Raw genomic sequence first — 22,003 nt, forward strand, 5'->3', positions numbered from 1 at the left:
TTAGCTTGTTACGTGACATTTATGTATAAATTACCGGGTGTGTCATGTTTGCTGCACAGTGTTGCTGAACCAAGACTTCATCATGCAATGGTTTGCAATCTTAAGTACGCTTTTGTCTCTCGGCATTCCATTTACAGGTAGGGTTTATTGATCGCACCATTTACTTCGTTGATAACAATTAGTTTTCAGTGATGTTCCTCCCAATTTTAAATTTCTAACTGCTTTGAGATAAGTCCTGAAGATATCGCTTTCCTATAAATAGGTCGATAAAAAACTCTTATTAAGCGAATAGATATTTTGACTTTCAAAGTTTTACAATATTATTTTAGTCTATAACTTATGGAGACTCCATTTGAAGCTTAGTTTACACAGACTTCCTCTGAAAGTCTGTGTAAACTGAACTGCTATCACATAACACATTTTCTCCCCTGAGCAAGCAAGCAAGCCATCAGTTTAAATCGTTCTTCAGGAAGCCATCTTTCTGTTTATAGGCGGAAAAAACTTAATATTGGCGCTTACATCTGTTCATATTTTAGTAACCCGTTCGTGTCAGCAAAGAATGTCAACCATGTTTCTCAGGAATCTGCTCTTATAACATATTTACCAGGTCGTTTCGTTTTTGCTTTGAAGCCGGAACCTAAACGTCTTTCACGTTTGACTCCCATGCTAATCGTAGATATGGTGTGGAGGAAACGCAATTAACTCCCACATACATTGACATAACAGACAGTCGATACCTAATATACATTAGCTTGTTTTTGTTACAGGTGGAAAAACGCTTGAGTTAAACAGTCCAACGACCTATGTAGGCGTGTTAAGTCCGATACCTGAAATGTCATCGTTGACAGCATGTCTCTGGGTAAAAACCAGTGGTCCTGGACCGAAAATGTCCCTGGTATCATATGCTGTTTCAGGCTCTTACAACGAATTTCTTATGTATCCGGCCGCGGGCCTAGCCATATTCGTCAAAGGAGGCAAAGTTCAAGTCGGCTTGAGGGTTGATGATAGTCAGTGGCATCACGTGTGTGCCACGTGGTCATCAAACGGTGGCAACTGGGCGTATTATGATAATGGTGCTGTCTTCAAAACCGGTTCTGGATTGAAGAATGGAAGAACCATAACGGGAGGAGGGAGTCTAGTCTTGGGTCAAGAGCAGGACGCAGTTGGAGGGGGATTTAGCTCATCACAGGCTCTTATTGGCAGTATAACCGGTTTTAATGTATGGTCTACAGTACTCAGTGTGGCTGAGGTAGCAAATGTCTACAAAGACTGTTCCATCGGTGGTGACGTCTATGCTTGGGATATTTCTAATCTAGAAATTACCGGTGATGTCACTGAAAGTCAGGATAATATCTGTGGTAAGTTCTAGTTTATTCCGGATTAAAGAATTTGAAGAAAATTAAGGTAGTGTGCGCCTCGAATGTGAAGGCCTTAAGCTTTTGCTCAAACTTTCCTCAAGGAATGTTTCAAAATCGAGAATTCGGGTCACCGTGCAAATTTTGGTACTATGGAAAGAAAGTACCCAAGATTTACCGAGATTGTGAATTCAAACTGGCAGCCATATCTGTGTTAACTCCATGGGGAAACATGAAATTTCGATTTTCGAAAACCTAAGGCGGCGGAAAATTTTCGTACATCAAAATATTTGAAATGAACTCCCACAAGTAGTAGATAAGAAAAAATTGTAAAAGTTTGAGAGTCCGAATATCTGTCCCGAAGGCGTATTCCACCTTAAAACACAGTTTCATTCATTTTCGATTCTTTACAATTTCCTCGCATATCGAGGCGTTGTCGGAAATAAGCGTGACGTTATTTGCGACTTGTTATTCACTTCTATAGGAGGTTTCGTGACATATGTTTAATATCAGTGGACACGCTAAAAGGAGTTACAATCAAAACAATAGCTTGATACGAACACGTTTGTAGACCGGCAACATTTGCATATAAGCAGTAAAATACAAAGCTCTCTAAGCCAATAATGCAGCATTATCAAAGTTAAAAAAAGATATAAAAAGTCGATATTAAAAATGAAGAGTAATGAATCACAACGACAGCAAACAAATTATCCGTAGTATAAAAAAGATGCTCAGCTAGACACTGTCGCTGACGTTTTGTCATGTGATAAAAAGATATCACCGATGTGCAGCACAGATGTTTCGAACAACAAACGGCACTGTTACGTGAAGTCTTCAATATATGTAACAATTCATTTTGAAACTCAGACTACCATTTCAATAAAAGCCTGATAGTCTGTATGTCTGTATGTCTGTATGTATGTATGTATGTATGTATGTATGTATGTATGTATGTACATTGTATGTATGTATGTATGTATGTATGTATGTATGTATGTATGTATGTATGTATGTATGTATGTATGTATGTATGTATGTATGTATGTATGTATGTATGTATGTACATTGTATGTATGTATGTATGTATGTATGTATGTATGTATGTATGTATGTATGTATGTATGTATGTATGTATGTATGTATGTATGTATGTATGTATGTATGTATGTATGTATGTATGTATGTATGTATGTATGAATGTGTAGTATAAAGGTAGGTAGGTGTGTACGTATGTATGCATGAATGTAGTATGTATGTATGTATGCATAGTATAAAGGTAGGTAGGTGTGTACGTATGTATGCATGCATGCACTATGTTAGTACTTTATAGCATTACGATACAAAATTGCCAGCAATATACTAATTACCAATACAAGTACAGAACACATCTCAGTTTAACATATTCTTGAATGTGTATTGTTATTTAATGGCTGACACGATATATATATTGTTCCACATTCACTTTTCCATCTTTGCATTTCTCTTTTTATTTTCCATCCTATTGCCATGTGGTAGACGAGACTGCCGTTAATACAGAATCCCAAACTGGTTAGTAAATTGTGTTTCAAATTTCGCTTTCTTTTCGCTCAAAAAGGCCATACCACCTTCATTTGTGAAGCTTCGTTGAACATTACAAAAATTGATTGTTGGTCAAAATTGTATAACAAGTATATTTAGCAGAAAGAACCTAAAATCAATACAATACAATACATACTATTGCCTGAAAACATCAATGACAATATACCCTACGCTGCGCTCGCTCTCAGGTCAGACCTGTTGCATATTAATCTTATTATTGCATATATTATATTCGTGCCTGGGGTATCAAATTGTCAGACTAATAACCGTTTTCGTACAATGCCAACAATGTTTCTTCCGATTTATAGCGCAAGTGTAGAACGCTATCTCGGACGCGCTTCTGCAAGTTCTGGGTACTGTGTGCACTACACACGTACGTACAGAGCGCGCGCGAGACATGTTCGAATTCTGGCAATCGTCCAATGAGTCCCTTGAAACCGTTTAACAGTGAACGCGCAGATACAACCTCCGGGGATGGGGCGCCTTGAAACTAAAGGTGTTATGGAAAGGGCGTTCGTACGGCTTTTTTAGCGCACGCAAAATTCTATTGTTCTCGATTGTGGATGTATAATAATGTTATGTACGATGATTTGTCCACCAAATTTGTCCCCAGAGTTATGGACGAGCAAGGCAGGGAAATGTGAAGGAAAAAAAAACATGTCTCTGTGAGATCATAATTTTCGTTACACTCAACTTTCTTATCTTTTTCTGAATAACCTGTAATATTTTAGCGTTGGTGGCGATTTACGCGCACCTTTGCTATTGGCACTCGATCGACCAATCCATGAATTTTTATTCACCTGGTCACGTGACGGTTACGTATAAATTACATTGAGTGTTCATGTTTGCTGCACTGTGCAGTGTTGCTGCACAAAGATTTCATCAAACAATTGTTTGCAATTTTAATTACGTATACGCTTTTGTCTCTCAGCATTCCATTTACAGGTAGGGCTTATTGATCGCACCATTTACTTCGTTGATAACAATTACTTTTCAGTGATGTTCCTCCCAAATTTAAATTCCCGACTGCATCATGATAAGTCCTGAAGATATCGCTTTCCAGTAAATAGGTCGATAACAATTCTTGTTAAGCGAATAGATATTTTGACTTCCAAAGTTTTACAATATTATTTAAGTCTATATATAACTTATGGAGACTCCATTTGAAGCTTAGTTTACACAGACTTCCTCTGAAAGTCTTTGTAAACTGAACTGCTATCACATAACACATTTTCTCCCCTGAGCAAGCAAGCCATCAGTCTAAATCGTTCTTCAGGAAGCCATCTTTCTGTTTATAGGCGGAAAAAAACTTAATATTGGCGCTTACATCTGTTCATATTTTAATAACCCGTTCGTGTCAGCAAAGAATGTCAACCATGTTTCTCAGGAATCTGCTCTTATAACATATTTACCAGGTCGTTTCGTTTTTGCTTTGAAGCCGGAACCTAAACGTCTTTCCCGTTTGGCTCCCATGGTAATCGTAGATGTGGTGTGTAGGAAACGCAATTAACTCCCACATACATTGATATAACAGACAGTCGATACCTAATATACATTAGCTTGTTTTTGTTACAGGTGGAAAAACGCTTGAGTTAAACAGTCCAACGACCTATGTAGGCGTGTTAAGTCCGATACCTGAAATGTCATCGTTGACAGCATGTCTCTGGGTAAAAACCAGTGGTCCTGGACCGAAAATGTCCCTGGTATCATATGCTGTTTCAGGCTCTTACAACGAATTTCTTATGTATCCGGCCGCGGGCCTAGCCATATTCGTCAAAGGAGGCAAAGTTCAAGTCGGCTTGAGGGTTGATGATAGTCAGTGGCATCACGTGTGTGCCACGTGGTCATCAAACGGTGGCAACTGGGCGTATTATGATAATGGTGCTGTCTTCAAAACCGGTTCTGGATTGAAGAATGGAAGAACCATAACGGGAGGAGGGAGTCTAGTCTTGGGTCAAGAGCAGGACGCAGTTGGAGGGGGATTTAGCTCATCACAGGCTCTTATTGGTAGTGTAACCGGTTTTAATGTATGGTCTACAGCACTCAGTGTGGCTGAGGTAGAAAATGTCTACAAAGACTGTTCCATCGGTGGTGACGTCTATGCTTGGGATATTTCTAATCTAGAAATTACCGGTGATGTCACTGAAAGTCAGGATGGAGTATGTGGTAAGTTCTTAGTTTATTGCGGATTAAATAATTTGAAAGAAAGTAAGGTAGTATGCGCCTCGAATGTAAAAAGCCTTAAACGTTTGCTCAATATATCAGGAATAATTCAACCATCATCTTTCAAAATGCTGACTTAGGGGTCACCGGGCAAATTTTGGTACTATGGAAACACATTACCCAAGATTTACTGATATTTGAAATTCAAACTGGCCGCCATATCTGTGTTTACTCCATGAGGAAAAATGAAATTTCGATTTTCGAAAACCTAAGACGGCGGAAAATTTTCTTACATCAAAAGATTTCAAATGAACTCTCACAAGTGGTAGATAAGAAAAAAATTGTAAAAGTTTGAGAGTCCGAATATCTATCCCGAAGGCGCATTCCACCTTAAAACACAGGGAATTAAAAAGAGCTTGTATTGTATTGAGTTGTCGATGTCAAAAAGGGATACAATTCTAAATATTGTGTATTTATGAGACAATTCATATTTGATTCGTTACAATTTCCTCGCATATCGAGTCGTTGTACGAAATAAGCGTGACGTTATTTGCGAATTGTTATTCACTTCTATTGGAGAAGTTTCGTGACATATGTTTAATATCAGTGGACACGCTAAAAGGAGGTACGTTCTAAACGATTGCTTGATACGAACACGTTTGTAGACGGACAACATTTGCATATAAGCAGTAAAATACAAAGCTCTCTAGGTCAATAATGAAGCATTATAAAAAAATATAAAAAAGTCGATATTAAAAATGAAGAGTAATGAATCACAACGACAGCAAACAAATTATCCGCAGTACAAAAAAGATGCTCAGCTAGACACTGTCGCTGACGTTTCGTCATGTGATAAAAAGATATCACCGATGTGCAGCACAGATGTTTCGAACAACAAATGGCACTGTTACGTGAAGTCTTCAATATATGCAGCAATTCATTTTCAAACTCAGACTACCATTTTAATAAAACCCTGATAGTATGTATGTACCGGTCTGTATGTCTGTATGTATGTATGTATGTATGTATGTATGTATGTATGTATGTATGTATGTATGTATTTATGTATGTGTGTGAGTGTGTGTACATACGTACGTACGTACGCATTTGTGTATGCATCCGTGGGTATGAACGTACGTATGTACGTAGTATGTATGTATGTATTCATCACTGTATGTGTGTTTATGCATATATGGAGGTAGGTAGGTAGGTAGGCAGGCAAGTACGTGATAAGCCGGCAGGCAGACAGGCCAGCAGGCATGAATGCAGTATGTTTATAACATTACAATACAAAATTGCCAGTAAAACATTTACCTGTACAATTACAGAACACATTTCGGTTTAACAAAATTCTTGAACGTTCAGTGGTAATTTCACAGTCGACAAGATTTATAATGTTCCACATTCACTTTGACTAACATTATACATTTCTCTTATTTTCCGTCCTTCTCATATGTGCTAGACGACACAGCCGTTTATACAGAGTCCCCAGAAGGTTGGTAAACGTATTTCCATTTTTGTTTACTTTTTCGCTGAAAACGCCACACCATCTTCATTTGTGCAGCATCGTTGAACATTACAAGAATCGATTGTTGCTCAAAAATTGCATAACACGTATGTTAAGAAGGAAGCACCTAATGCTGTACTATCTTTTGTTTATTTTTCACGTACTCTATTAATTTTCTAGGTGGAAAAACTCTGGTCTTGACAAGTACTAACACATTTGTTCGTGTGTTAAGACCGATACCGGCAATGGCAGCTGTAACAGCATGTCTCTGGGTAAAAACCAGTCCCCCTGGAACAAAAGCTACACTGGTCTCCTACGCCGCTTCAACCCATCATAATGAATTTGTTATGTATCCAGCCGCTAGTTTAATGTTATACGTCAAAGGAACCAAACTTTCAGCCGATTTGAATGTTGCCGATGGTCAGTGGCATCACGTGTGTGCCACGTGGTCATCAAACGGTGGCAACTGGGCGTATTATGATAATGGCGCTGTCTTCCGAACTGGTTCTGGATTGAGGAGTGGTAACACCATAACGGGAGGAGGAATTATTACCCTAGGGCAGGAGCAGGACAAAGTTGGAGGGAAATTAGACCCAACTCAAGCTCTCATTGGCAGTATAACGGGTTTCAACTTATGGTCCAGAGCTCTCAGGAGTGATGAGGTTGCAGCCGTTTTCAATGACTGTTCCATCGGTGGCGATGTTTTTAGTTGGGATCTTTCCGATCTCCAAATAACTGGTGATGTGACGAGAAGTAGTGACGGTGTTTGTGGTACGTTTTCCTTATTTTCATAGCCAAAAATCGGATGATAACATAGCTTAAATAGTAAGCTATCGTTTAGAACGTACCTCCTTTTAGCGTGTCCACTGATATTAAACATATGTCACGAAACTTCTCCTTTAGAAGTGAATAACAAGTCGCAATAACGTCACGCTTATTTCGTACAACGCCTCGATATGCAATGAAATTGTAATTTGGTACTATGAATGCAGTATGTTTATAACATTACAATACAAAATTGCCAGTAAAACATTTACCTGTACAATTACAGAACACTTTGCAGTTTAACAAAATTCTTGAACGTTCAGTGGTAATTTCACAGTCGACAAGATTTATAATGTTCCACATTCACTTTAACTAACATTATACATTTCTCTTATTTTCCATCCTTCTCATATGTGCTAGACGACACAGTCGTTTATACAGAGTCCCCAGAAGGTTGGTAAACGTATTTCCATTTTTGTTTACTTTTTCGCTGAAAACGCCACACCATCTTCATTTGTGCAGCATCGTTGAACATTACAAGAATCGATTGTCGGTCAAAAATTGCACAACACGTATGTTAAGAAGGAAGCACCTAATGCTGTACTATCTTTTGTTTATTTTTCACGTACTCTATTAATTTTCTAGGTGGAAAAACTCTGGTCTTGACAAGTACTGACACATTTGTTCGTGTGTTAAGACCGATACCGGCAATGGCAGCTGTAACAGCATGTCTCTGGGTAAAAACCAGTCCCCCTGGAACAAAAGCTACACTGGTCTCCTACGCCGCTTCAACCCATCATAATGAATTTGTTATGTATCCAGCCGCTAGTTTAATGTTATACGTCAAAGGAACCAAACTTTCAGCCGATTTGAATGTTGCCGATGGTCAGTGGCATCACGTGTGTGCCACGTGGTCATCAAACGGTGGCAACTGGGCGTATTATGATAATGGCGCTGTCTTCCGAACTGGTTCTGGATTGAGGAGTGGTAACACCATAACGGGAGGAGGAATTATTACCCTAGGGCAGGAGCAGGACAAAGTTGGAGGGAAATTAGACCCAACTCAAGCTCTCATTGGCAGTATAACGGGTTTCAACTTATGGTCCAGAGCTCTCAGGAGTGATGAGGTTGCAGCCGTTTTCAATGACTGTTCCATCGGTGGCGATGTTTTTAGTTGGGATCTTTCCGATCTCCAAATAACTGGTGATGTGAAGAGAAGTACTGACGGTGTTTGTGGTACGTTTTCCTTATTATTGTAGCCAAAAATCGGATGACAACATAGCTTAAATAGTAATGGAAATATTGTTATATATGTGGAGGCTTTACTCCTTTGATATATGGCTCTATGAAACTAAGTACATAGTCAATTGAAATTACTAATTACTGCACACTAGCGAGCTGCCTAGATGTTGACTAATTTCCACGCCTTAATTATAAGCTCGTTTGTAGCTACATTCCGAATTAGAGACTCAGAAATATTGACAAAAAAAGGAAAGAGAACCCGAAAAAATAGGCAACTGAATGACTGCTAAGATTTCAGGTATGTCTTTCAGAATTTTAAAAAGTTTGTAAGTTTCATTCCGTCTAATAGACTTCAGCCATATTTTATATTCGAGACCATTTACTCCATGTGCTCCTGACGGAAGAGAAGAACTCTATATTGTTCGTTGACCATAAGACACTATTGGATCTTTGACGTCAACTTACATTAACCTGACTTATTTCCGTCTGCTTTCATGCTTAGTTAAATGAATGAGTGTTGCAAAAGATGATGCAATTCTGACACTAATTAAAAAAACAGCCTTGCAAAGGATTTTAGACCATCACCTTATCAAATTGGCTCATTTTTATCAGTTCCTCAAGCCCACCACGGAAGTGATGTTACAGCGTCAGCTATTGGGATAATTATATCACCAAAATTGATTGAATGTTTGTGATATGCTGTTAAAGTGCATAAAATGACTAATGGTTAGTGTAAGTAAGTATGTATGTATGTATGTATGTATGTATGTATGTATGTATGTATGTATGTATGTATGTATGTATGTATGTATGTATGTATGTATGTATGTATGTATGTATGTATGTATGTATGTATGTATGTATGTATGTATGTATGCATTTATGTGTATATGTGTATGTGTGTGTGTGTATGTGTGTGTGTATGTTTCTACTTATAATTGACCCTTTCGCTTTTTTGGCTTCCCAATTTGCCTTTGTTGCCTTGTGGGCTGGTGTCCTATAGCAACCTATAACAACCATGCCTAAAGGTATAAGTTTTTATATAACTGTTGACTCTAAACTTGTCGATAGGTCAAGGGAGAATACTCTAGGTTTACCAAAGGCCAATAGGCTCAAAATTTCAATACAAAAAGGTTTGGCGAGTGATCAAACGGACAAATAATAACGATTAAAAGCTAATGGGAAAAGGAAAAACGTTTGGCAGAATGACTCTTCAGATGCACTGCAGAGCGCACATGGTATTAAACGCTTAAGAGCGCACACTTTACAAGGTTAGAAACTTATTTTACAGCTGTGATTTAAGCCTCTGAGCTGCAACCATTTGTAAGTTTCGGTCTTAAAGTAACCTCAGATTTCTTTGAATATTATTTTATTTAAGTTTTAACTTCGAAGAATGATAGTCTCAATGATAGACTAAATGAATAACTTTTAATTTCACCAGTCAGTGCCTATATTTGCAAGAAGCAACTTGTCTACATAAGCTAAATGTAATTTAAAGGTAACTCATGAAGAAATGTATGGATGTATGCATGCATGCATGCATGTATGTATGTATGTATGTATGTATGTATGTATGTATGTATGTATGTATGTATGTATGTATGTATGTATGTATGTATGTATGTATGTATGTATGTATGTATGTATGTATGTATGTATGTATGTATGTTTGTAGTATGTATGTATGTATGTATGTACCGGTATATATGTGTGTGTCTATCTTTCTATCTATCTCTCTATCTATCTATCTATCTATCTATCTATCTATCTATCTATCTATCTATCTATCTATCTATCTATCTATCTATCTATCTATGCATCCATGCATGTGTACATACATATAGATTTGAGCTCCAAGTTGCATTGATGTAGTTACAGTGGTCAATAACTGTTCCATTTGAGATAATGTCTCCGTAAAAGATCTTTCAGATGTAGTTTTGCCCTCTCTAAATTATTTGAAAATTAACTTGCTTATATATCCGGTTAGATGAAATGTGGCCACATCCAAATCATTTGTGTTGCTCAAGTTGTCCTTTCATTGTCATTCAATATTAGATGAACCACCTCCTCCTAAAACAGAAGCGCCACCACCTCCTCCTAAAACAGAAGCGCCACCACCTCCCCCTAAAACAGAAGCGCCACCACCTCCTCCTACAACAGAAGCGCCACCACCGCCTCCTAAAACAGAAGCGCCACCACCGCCTCCTAAAACAGAAGCCCCACCACCGCCGCCTCCAAAGACGGATGAACCAGAATTAGGTAAGTTCGCGTTCAGCAATTGTTCTATTTCGTAGCATGGATAATGATGGAGAGTGAATAATATTGTGAATGTACTTTAAATTAAAATGAACCGCAGCTTCTGTGTTCGAATAGGTGCAATGGTCTTGATGGCACTGAAACTGCAATTCTTGGGTTACTCTGACGTAAATCACAATACGACAATTTTACAAAATTGTTTTAAAACATTCTTAAATGTCAAAATGTTAACAATCTTTAAATCTTCTTTTGTCGTATTTCTTCCTCTAATGAAACCTCTGAACTATGTAATTCCTATCCCGGATGAAATATAATTCCAATACAGTGCTATACCAAACATTGTTGACATTTTTCTTACAAGCATGCTTCACTCGAAAAAGTATCACAATCTTCATTTCAAAAATTACATAACGCTTTGAAAGATATACGTAAACATTCAGATGGCATATATGTCAACGTTCTGTGTTTTTTATTTCTCGTTTTCACAGTTAATCATTCTGATTTTTGGAAGATTCAGCTGAATTTGTAAATATCACCTTAGGTCCATAATGCACTCTCATCGACTGGTTTTACAGGTTCTCAAATGACAATGGTACTACGATGACTTCAATACCTATTAGGCAATTTGATATTTTGTCATGCGTATATTTTTCCTAAAAAATAGCAACAGTGCCAAATTGTGGAAGAGATGATATCACTTAAGGTATATGCGCCTCGAAAGTGAAAGACTTAAACTTTTGTTAAAATTTTCCTCAAGGAATATTCAACCATTCTCTGTCAAAATCAGGAATAAAAATTGGGGGTGATCCTGCAAATTTTGGTACTAAAGAAACGAATTACCCAGATTTGCTGATATTTGACATTCAAAATGGCCGCCATCCCTGTGTTAACTCTATGAAGAAAAACTAAGAAATTTTAATTTTCGAAAAACTAAGACGGTAAAAAGTTTTCTGACACCAAAAGCTTTAAAATGAACCACCACGAGTGGTAGATCACAAAAGAATTGTAAAGGTTTGATGGTCTGAATATTTGTTCGCGAGATGCATACCTTAAATTGTTACACAGGGCTTACCATGTCTATAGTAGCACGATTATAGAATAATTATGTTTGTATCTATTGAACAGATAAAAGTACGATACCGACAACAGAAGGTGAGTGGGTTGAATTTTGTCATTACAAAATAAATGCTTATTACCAGCCACCATATTGTTTCTTTGCATGATAATAGAAGAGTGTTTGTCGCTCAGGTTTTGACCATTGACTTCCATGTTAAGGTATAGTATAATTCTGAACAGTTTTTAGGTTATTTACTTACTAATCGGTGCCATTTTTTAGTAATAGACGATAACATACACTTCCCTACAATGACGATTTCTCATAAGGCTTCTTATGACGATTATTCCGCGTCTCATTGACGTCTGAACGAACAAGATGAACATGTTAAAATAAATGCTAATTACTGAAGACTTGTACCAGATGAATATATTAAGGTATCACATTCGGTGCTTTTTTTCCATTGATAGCTTGCGAATTACCGTTACCGGCAAATGTAGTCAACGTTGCTCAGGGGAAGTCTGTCAGTCAGAGTTCAACGGCACAGAAGAAATTTGATGTATCGGCCGATATGGCCGTGGATGGAAACAAGGACAGCAATTTAAAGATTGGAAAGTCTTGTACACAAACCGAAAGAGAATTCCAGCCCTGGTGGAAGGTGGATTTAGGAAGATCCTACGTCATCTACCAAGTTGTCATTACCAACCGACAGGACTGTTGTTGTGAGTATTTTAAGGGGACGTAACCTGTAACTTGTGGCAAGTTTTTCAGTATTCTGCTTCTGTGTATCAACTACCGTGTCTTACCCTAATCCGTTTGTCAAGCTGAAATTTCGATTATTCTCTTTGTCAACACAGCTTGTATGTGTGTGGTGACCATTGTTTATTGTTTACAAATGAATTTTAATCCGGACTTGAATACAATTTTCAACAACAACAATATTGAATATACTCATATAGTTTGAGTTGATATGCTAAACAGTTGACATTAAATTACAGTTTAATTGAATTTAATGCAGAGTGTGAAGGGAAACCACTAAAAAAGTTCTGAAAAAAAGAGTGCAGTAATGCACTCATCAAGCAAAATCTAACAAATATCCCGAGATTGTAGACAAACTTGGCATATGTAACCAACCTTTCGTATTTAGCATTCAGTTATAAACAGAAATGATACATTAATACAGTATTTGTAAGCATTGGAGCAAATTCAAACTTTTGTAGAGAAACTTAAAACAGATGGAAAATACTTTCCTATTTGCAATTCAAATGCTTCCTCTTATGTCCCCAAGTATTATCCCCCTTTCACTCCTTGCCAGCCCCCGTCTCACTACTATGCTTTGCGCCCCACTAGACAGACCTTAATAATTTACCGAGGTCATCTCCAAGGTCGCTTGACTTTGTGTTTTTTTTCCAAGATTCAAACAAAACAGTAATCTCAATCCCCCGCTAGCTTTCCCAAAACCGTCACCAAAAGAAACAAAAGTCAAGACTTAGTCTGATTTTAAAAAAATTGTTCATTTGCAGCAACCCGTTTGAAAAATGCGGAAGTTCGCGTCGGTAACAGCAGTGAAATGGAGGAAAATCCTGTCTGTGGTCAAATGGTCCTGGGAAAGCGAGCAAGAAAGGAAACCCTGACCATCACTTGTGGTTGTAACGCTCCAATGACAGGAAGATACGTCAGCGTGCAGCTGATCGACAAAGAACAAATTTTTCACCTTTGTGAACTTGAAGTCATGGCAGTGCCTTAAATTCTTTAGTTCACGTGACCCTGTGTCGATGAAATGTCAAGCAATACATACAAGCATGCATGTATTTTAGTATATGGTATGGGACTTTTATTCTGAATTTAAAGTCTGCATTATATTTCCATGGTGGTCGGTCAGTTTTCTTTAGGAATAAAGTCCTCGGGATTGCAATCATATGTCGGACCTGTGTATTTTTTTCACTTGTAATTAACCTTTTTGCTCTTTTGGCTTCTCAATTTGCCCTTGTTGCCTTGTGAGTCTTGTGTCCTATAACAACCTATAACAACCAAGCCTTAAGGTATAAATTGTTATGTCCCTATTGACTCCAAACTTGTCGATAGGCTAAGGGAGATTACTCTTGGTTTATCAAAGGCCAATGAGCTCAAACTTTTCACACTTTCTTCATGAGTCACCTTTTAATTACATTTACTTTTTGAAGACAAGTTGTTTCTTGCAAATATAGGCACTGACTGGTGAATTTATAAGTAGTTCGTTCATCTTCGTAGTTAAAACTTATATAATAATATTCAAAGAAATCTGAGGTTACTTTGAGCTATGAATACTAGATGCGAGGTATAATGATATTGAAATGTGCAGATTACATTAATTAGCATTATTTCGGTATTAAAATTCTATGCTAATGACCCTTAATCAATGTGGAATATTCATGTACCTCGGATCTTGATTTGTATAACTTTGAGACCGAAACTTGCACAAGATTGCAGCTCAGAGACTTAAATCACTGCTGTAAAGTAAGTTTCTAACCTAAGCTTGTAAAGTGTGCGCTCTTAAGCGTTTAATACCATGTGCGCTCTGCTGTGCACCCGAAGAGTCATTCTGCCAAACGTTTTTCCTTTTCCCATTAGCTTTTAATCGTTATTATTTGTCCGTTTGATCACTCGCCAAACCTGTTTGTATTGGTCTTCAGCATTCTTGCAACGAGGTTGTTGGAAATCTTAATTTTACTATAACCCAAACGGGATTCGAACCCCCACACACTCACGGCAACATCGCCTAGCTGATAGGCCTCACACAAAACCAGTCGGCCACTGCTTCCAACTAAAAGAGTTGGTCACAGTAACCGACTTAGATGTTGCAATTCTGTGCGCGACCGAGCATCACGGTGTGCGTGGAGCAGACACACAGTACACACATATAGTAATCGGAAAAGCACGAAGCTTTTTAAAGAAAAAGCACAAATCGACAATAGTTCAAAGCCAATCGAATTGTACGTATACAGATGAGAGGTATAGGAATATAAAGCATGAATTCCAGTAGACTCTCCACAGTCGCTGTGCCTTGTTTTGTGCGCGCCCACGATGGGCCTGCATTCGAAGGCTACGCTGTGCTAGCTGTGACCACGCGCTGCCAGACACAGCGACTGTCAGTTCTTGCAAGTATATGAATATTCATAAGGGTAGTGTCGTCAAAAGAAACAACTATCTAAACTGGGCGGAGAAAATTTTTACTAGTAGCTGGTAGACTTATATACGCAGTATGTTTTTATTTTTCATTTTTAATTTTATTTGGCTATGCTACCTGTCATTTTTGTTTTGGTTAACGGATGTGTGGAGTTCTATAAAGTACCCGGATCAGGCAGAAATCCGACCGGTCGCTTGCAAGAACGTCCAGACCCTGGGATTCGCGTCGCGTCTCTGAAGGGCGCGCGCGTGTTCCAACAGGGAAGAACGCGAATCGCAGGGTCTCTGCCAGACTAGAATTCCAGGTGTAAGACTGTCGTACAAGAAAGCCTAAAAGCACCCTCGGTTGCCGAAGGTTCTTCACTGAACATTTTAAATATAAATGAAAAGTAGCAGCGTCCAATTCATTAATATCCAATGTTACAACAGGACGCAATAACTTAAAGGTATACTGTCATCTGTTCCAATATTACACAGTTACCATAGAAAAAGAAAATCTAACCAATTACAGATTTTAAGCGGGTGGCCGCTTTTTATAAACAGCGCCCTCACACTGGTATTTTGAATACCAATGAACGCCCCTTTAACTATATATGGACATATTAAATTAAAGGTGATTGTATAACTTTAGCTCGACAATGTGATGTAGGTTTCGTTAGTTTTTACATTTGATATACACAAAGTCTTCATATAAGAAATGCAAGTTTTGTAGGCAAGGCTGTCAAAAAGGGACTAGTTTTTATCTTTTTAGAAGACGTGAGCGACCGAGGTATTCAACTACTCAGCAGGTATACTTGCTATTTCAAGAGAGACTGGAACTAATAACAAAGGCTGTCCGTTACAAAAACTGTACACACGGTGCTCAACAATGCAGTCACACTTTGATCTTGTATTTAGCCATAGATTGCCTAGTAGTTGTGATTTTCGATAAAACATTGGAATGGACAGGCAACCACACATCTATAAGACACTAAATATTTTACATACATGACAGTGCATAAACAGAGCGAAAGCACGTTCTATTGTAGATTACGATTGATGTAAAAGGAAGAGAATATGAAGTACATGCACACTAACGCTTTTTTGGCAGGTATCACAAACTTGTACATATTGATATTATCTTCGACAAATGATCGCTGATGGCATCAGTGACATTGGTGCCTAGTTGGTGTCCTATACCTATTTGACTTACAGATTGATATATGGCGGGTGCCACACGTGGGGCAGGATGGCTCACTTTTTCTGAAACACCTGGCATCACTGCGTAGTATTTGCTAGGGGTCCATACATCTTTCTTTCACGAAAGTGACTTTGTTAATTGCACCGATGCTTTGCTGTCTGTTCTGTACTGTTTTATGTCTATGTTTATAACTAGTGACCATGTATTATGAATTTCGACCTAATACTATTGTTATTATGGCTGGATATGATTATGATTACCAAAATAATTAAGAGCAGGCAAACGGAAACGAACAGCTAAAAGCACCACAGGGGCTTAATTCTCAATATATATAAAATAGTTCTACTCCGGAATAAAAAGGACGCTATGTATGCCAAGGAGAGCAAGTGATTGCGGTATAAAAATCATCGCATGTACTAACACTTATAGAAATACACGTAATATTCTATGCGAGTTTGTGCACATGTTTTTGATTTCTTGCAGACGTCGCCCTTATGAAATATTATGTTTGTCTTTCTTTCTATCTATCGAGCTGATAAATCGGGACTTAAATAAGCTCTCTCAGTCGTAATTCCAATCTGTACAACAATCTAAACCATCTTATATTGCTTTGACCGAGAATAGGAGTACCTGTCTGATTATCGGTGTAATCACAGACTTAAGAACGGGGAAAATATGTCCACTTGCTCTGATAATTTCTTGTCGAAAACTTTCCTTTATGCAAAGTCTGCATGGCTGCCAAAGAAAGAATATTTAGAATCTAAGACTGATTCTGATAAGTAAAGCGAAAGGATTGTCACCTATGAGGAGGTTTATAAGGTGGGAGAATGGCAGGGATTCAGCTGGCTGGCTGACAGATAGTTTTGCACTCTATCAACTGCAACAATTTGTACCAACCTGTAGACAGAAGAAGAAAATAATGTCGTAGTGGAACGTTCTGCAGCTGACGATTAAATCTGACGCATACGGCATCTATATGCAATCCTGTATTTTAGTTCGTTATAACCTGATATCACTGTCTGAATTTGAGAGTGGCTCTGACATCATATATCATTGAATACTGCTGGCAGAACATTAGAATGGTACTTGTCTGAGGTAGATGTCACATTCAGATGGTGTCAACAATTACAAGGAGAGCAACAATGTCACGTGACTGCAAAATAGAGCATTTTTGTCCTTATCTTGCCTATGGTGACTGCTTAATTAATTTGTTGTCCTAATGAGAACTGTCATCATACGCCTTGGAATATATGTAAAGACAGCAAGCAATGCGCAAAAAACAAGCTCACAAAAACAAAACAGGTCTGTACAGTCAGAGATCGAATGTAGCAGTACACTTACTGAGTGCAGGTTGGCAACGATGCCAGCCCCAATGACACTATAATATAAGCAAACGTGCATATGACCAGTATAGATTTGTTGTAATTTTACACAGTAAATGATATCGAAAATTATCTGATTTTCCTTGAAAAATGCAATGAAGGATATTACTAGAAATACGAAGGATGTTCTAATGTCATCCTAAAAGTTTCCTATATTTTAAATCGAAATTAAAAAATCCTGGACCGACAAATTAACGTGAATCGACCATGAAGTTGTTTGAACAAGAATTTAAACAAGTGCCACTGGCAGTTTTTACTTTGGAGAATTTGATCATCCTGTGAAAAAATTCATATCGGGGGACATATCGAGCAACAAATAGAAAATTGGTCAAAAAGACTTACAGATGCAAATTCCAACATAATTTTTTCGACAATCAGAGTAAAAGAATACCTTCGAAAATGAAGAATCGAATTTTGAAACAATCAGGAAAGGGTGCATAAGGAGGAAGAAGACGTTTTGACTCATGATAAGAAACTGATAACTGCAAATTTCGATTTACCAACAAATTTGATAAGTTAATGAACGATGTATATAAGAACATCATTTTATAAGAAATTTGACCGAGTTAGACTAGTGTCGTGTATCATACTTAAGTAAATAATATGCAAATTGCTCTATAGCCACTAGTACACATTTACTGGTTTTTTTCTGGTTGAAAAAATCATTATTGTCAGTAGCCCGACTGTCCCTAATCAGGTTTTACATAATATATTGGCAAAAGTATGAAAAAATGCGCGACCCAATTATAAGTCTACTTTACGAGGATCTAATTTGTGCAAACCATCATATTACCATCGACAATTACCATCCTCGGGGAATCGCCATGCGAGAGGATGTCAGGATACAGAAACAGCAAAGAGACTCCAAGTCTTCAAAGATAACATCCTTTATTGCTATTGAATAGATGTTAAATATTGCCAGATAGTTCCTTCTCTCAAGATGTTGTCCCTTGAATGGTAATACATCATACAGTCCCTTCGACACTAATCCAACTTCTCTTACGTGTACATAACTCATGTAACACAAGAACGTCTACTTAGTGTACAGTACTAGAGATCTGGCATCACTGCAGCTTAGCGGTAAATGATTCAGAGAACCAAGTGTCAGGGGAGTAGGTAGACATGCTTGTTAGTAATTTCACGCATCGCTAAAAAATATTGCATATCAAAAACTATAGCTTTTAGTTGTCTAATTTGGCTTATAGAGTTTATAGTTATGTTAAAAACGTGTAGCTCTCATGTTTTGATCTAAGTTGCATTATGCATTCACATTTGCTAACTGAGTGGAATATCTTGTTTATGCCTACAGGCCAATCTACACGACATACAAACTGTTTCACTTTATTTTCAAAATGCATTTGCAAGTACTTCTATTCATTAGAGTCGAGGACGACTGATTTCGATTGACAATATTTGTCGATAAATTATTAATCAGATAACACTTAGTGTTCATTTGGAATGTAAACTTTATTTTCACTTCATGAGGATTAACGTCTGCTGCAATGTTCCTGTCCGAAATACAACTACCGGTATTTCTGCTATGTGTCTACCAGTTTGGCAAATTGGTAACTTGTGAAGAACAAGTGCTATACAGCACTGGCAGAGAGAGTTACAGCAAGATCCGCAGCGTGTACCCATTGATCAGTAAGGAACTGTGCGCGGTCGAATGTCTTCGACATGGGGAAATGTGTGACTATTTCTCGTTTAGCGATGGGACATTTTGTCATCTACGAAATGATAAAACAGATACATATTTAGAAACATTGCCATCTTTGTCTCTTGTCAACACAGATGCTATGGGTAATGCAAAATCTCCTGAGAAGGTAAGATTTCATCATTCATGTCAATCAACAAGCGCCCATCCTACGTTCTTCAAAAACATAACCAATTTAAAAGGCAACTATTGTATTTTCCACATGAGTCCCGGTTATACCACACCATGACGTCCAAACGTGAGCCTAAATTATCACATTTACTTCATGCTGATTGCTTTAGAAAATAGCCAAAGCAGTGTTTTCGACATTAAAATGTAATTTGCGCTTGTCGTCATATCTGCACCATGGAATGGTTTGTTGAATTCAGTGTACTTGAAGTAAGCATTATGTCATTGATCTTCGCCTCTACATTTAAATAATCCACATGCCTATGTCTTCATTCATTTACATGGTGGGTTCACATTAGTAACGATGTCTCAAATTTGGTTGTCGTCATAACACGATTGGAACTAATTTGGGATAATTGGATGGTGAAGTAATGTCGATTTAATCTACAAATGTTATCTCATCTGCTTTTCTTTTTATATTACATACTTGTTTTTATGAGTAATTTGCGATATTACAATATTCACCTATATGACACCTAACACTTTTGAGAAATTTGCAAAATATGAAAATCAAATTATCCCAAATTCGTTCCAATCGTGTTTCATGTAAAATTTGACTTAATCGCCGTTAACATATCAAACCTCTCCATAATTTACCTATTTATTCATTTATTTACTTACTTATTTGTTTGTTTATTTTTATTCATTTTTATTGGGGAGCAACTGGCTTTTACCAAATTAATTTTCCAGTGGAAATTAAAACAAATAATAAAATAAGAATGAAGACAAAATGACATATGTAGAATACCAAACCAAGAAATACAAAGTACATAAACATATAAAATAATAAAAAAGAAAAGGAAATCAGAGAAAATCAAAGAAATATACAACAATATTCGGAGTTCAGTCATCAAAAGCCGTATAAAAGACATGCATGTCGTTTTCGTCTGTTACTGAAAAATAAATAATTTGGCAGGGCTATGCTGTGATATCCTATGTTGTGCATAACGTTTGTACAAAAAGTAAAAAATCATTAATCAGGTATACAACCAATAACTTGCTAATCCCTGTTATTGGCTAACGTGAAATAAAGGACAGCTAGCGATATTAAAATTGTAAGATGCTTCCAAACGTCACGTGCTTTTCGAGCTTAGAACTTTCATAGTGACTCCAATAGTCAAAGAAGATACTGTGAGTGAGGGATGTGTATATTTAAACGAATGCAGGAAAACCAACGAAGAGCTGAATAGAATTCCAATGCAATTTATCTGCCCTTTAAGTAAAAAAAGTTTTGGCGAAATGTTCTTTCATCACTGACAGATCACCTTCTATGAAACCACACCTTGTGAGAGTGATCCTTGTCAGAATAATGGTTGGTGTATCTCAACATCTGCTTATGAATTCAAGTGTGTTTGTCTAGCGGATTCAGGATTTACAGGGGAGATGTGTGATATTCCAGGTAAGAATTCAGACCGGTTGTCCATCATTTTCTGTAATTTTACAGAAACTTGTAAACAAATTTTCATAGCTTTTTGAAGCTTTTTGATCACATGCATATCAAAAAGTACTAGATAACTAGGAAAATTTCAGATTTGATGAACAAGCAAATGCTACATGTTATGTCGATTTGACCCCTCAATTGTAAATTGAAATATTATTTTCATTATAACGTAATTATCATTCCAGTACCAAAGCCAGTACCAACCTGGGGTCTGTGGACAGCTTGGATGGAATGCACGGTTACATGTGGCACAGGTTACCAACAGAGAAACAGAGTTTGTGCAAACCAAACTTCTGCTCTTGGTCTTGAAGGGCAGTGTGAAGGACATGCCAGTGACTTCAGAAAGTGTAATATTGATGACTGTCAAAGTACGTAATGTACCCATATTACAATATCACAGTCTTTCCATTCCATATATTTCTGTGGTTAATGTAAACCCAGTGCCGATGCAATTTTACAAACTGAGGACCTTACAGAGCCACCATTCGAAGTAAACTGTTAAAGTTTAAAGAAACGTAATCATCAGCATCATCATGATCATCATCATTTTATTGTCATAGTTTAAAACTTACAGTAACATACTAGCATTCAAATGCCGCAGAATACAATGACAGTATGGAGATAGGAATATAGCATGTATAACTATATACTAAAAATTCCCTTTGGTGTATATATCGATGCAAATTTGAAACGTTCTAGCAACAAAGAAACAACAATAATCGTAAGTGTTTAATTGCTTGCTAGTTGCAATACTTTTCAGAGTATTTATAGTAACATAAAAAAGTCAAATTCCCAAGACGACAGAATTACTCTGATGGATTAATCATGCATCAACGCGTACTGAGCGCCAAATAAAAGAAATACACGCGGTCCATTTTAGTGTACCATTACAATGTTGCAATTGTCGACGCCAGACCTTGAAATTATTGCGTGCCATTGTTGCCATAGGGATGAAGCCGGAGACTTGTATCGCTTTCTTGTGCATACAGCTTAATGTGTTCATATAGCTTTATGAGTTTACAGTAAGTATAGT

The 22,003-nt window shown here is 37.4% G+C and overlaps 1 protein-coding gene across 4 annotated transcripts; it reads left to right on the plus strand.

The window, feature by feature from the left end:
• On the plus strand, nt 1-13,838 carry LOC139122959 (uncharacterized). 4 transcript variants are annotated; one of them, XM_070688857.1, is made up of 12 exons: nt 1-137; nt 768-1,358; nt 2,871-2,903; nt 4,509-5,099; nt 6,559-6,591; nt 6,784-7,374; nt 7,789-7,821; nt 8,014-8,604; nt 10,666-10,869; nt 11,992-12,018; nt 12,391-12,642; nt 13,444-13,838. In XM_070688857.1, exons 1-12 carry the CDS (start codon nt 83-85, stop codon nt 13,665-13,667), a joined length of 3,225 nt encoding a protein of 1,074 aa, XP_070544958.1. In that variant the 5' UTR covers nt 1-82; the 3' UTR covers nt 13,668-13,838. The 4 variants fall into 4 exon arrangements, with proteins under 4 accessions (XP_070544958.1, XP_070544969.1, XP_070544980.1 ...); XM_070688868.1 differs by lacking the exon at nt 2,871-2,903; XM_070688879.1 differs by lacking the exons at nt 7,789-7,821; nt 8,014-8,604.
• Nucleotides 13,839-22,003: the final 8,165 nt, after the last annotated feature.

This window comes from Ptychodera flava, chromosome 2 (genome assembly GCF_041260155.1).
Source record: "Ptychodera flava strain L36383 chromosome 2, AS_Pfla_20210202, whole genome shotgun sequence".
In the NCBI taxonomy this organism is placed as follows: Eukaryota; Metazoa; Hemichordata; class Enteropneusta; family Ptychoderidae; genus Ptychodera; species Ptychodera flava.

Excerpts from the sequence above, each read along its gene's own strand:
- LOC139122959 (XM_070688857.1), top strand. The coding sequence starts at position 83 with ATGCAATGGTTTGCAATCTTAAGTACGCTTTTGTCTCTCGGCATTCCA. Across the intron at positions 1,359-2,870 it reads AAGTCAGGATAATATCTGTG|ACGAGACTGCCGTTAATACA; the intron begins GTAAGTTCTAGT and ends GCCATGTGGTAG. Across the intron at positions 10,870-11,991 it reads GACGGATGAACCAGAATTAG|ATAAAAGTACGATACCGACA; the intron begins GTAAGTTCGCGT and ends TCTATTGAACAG.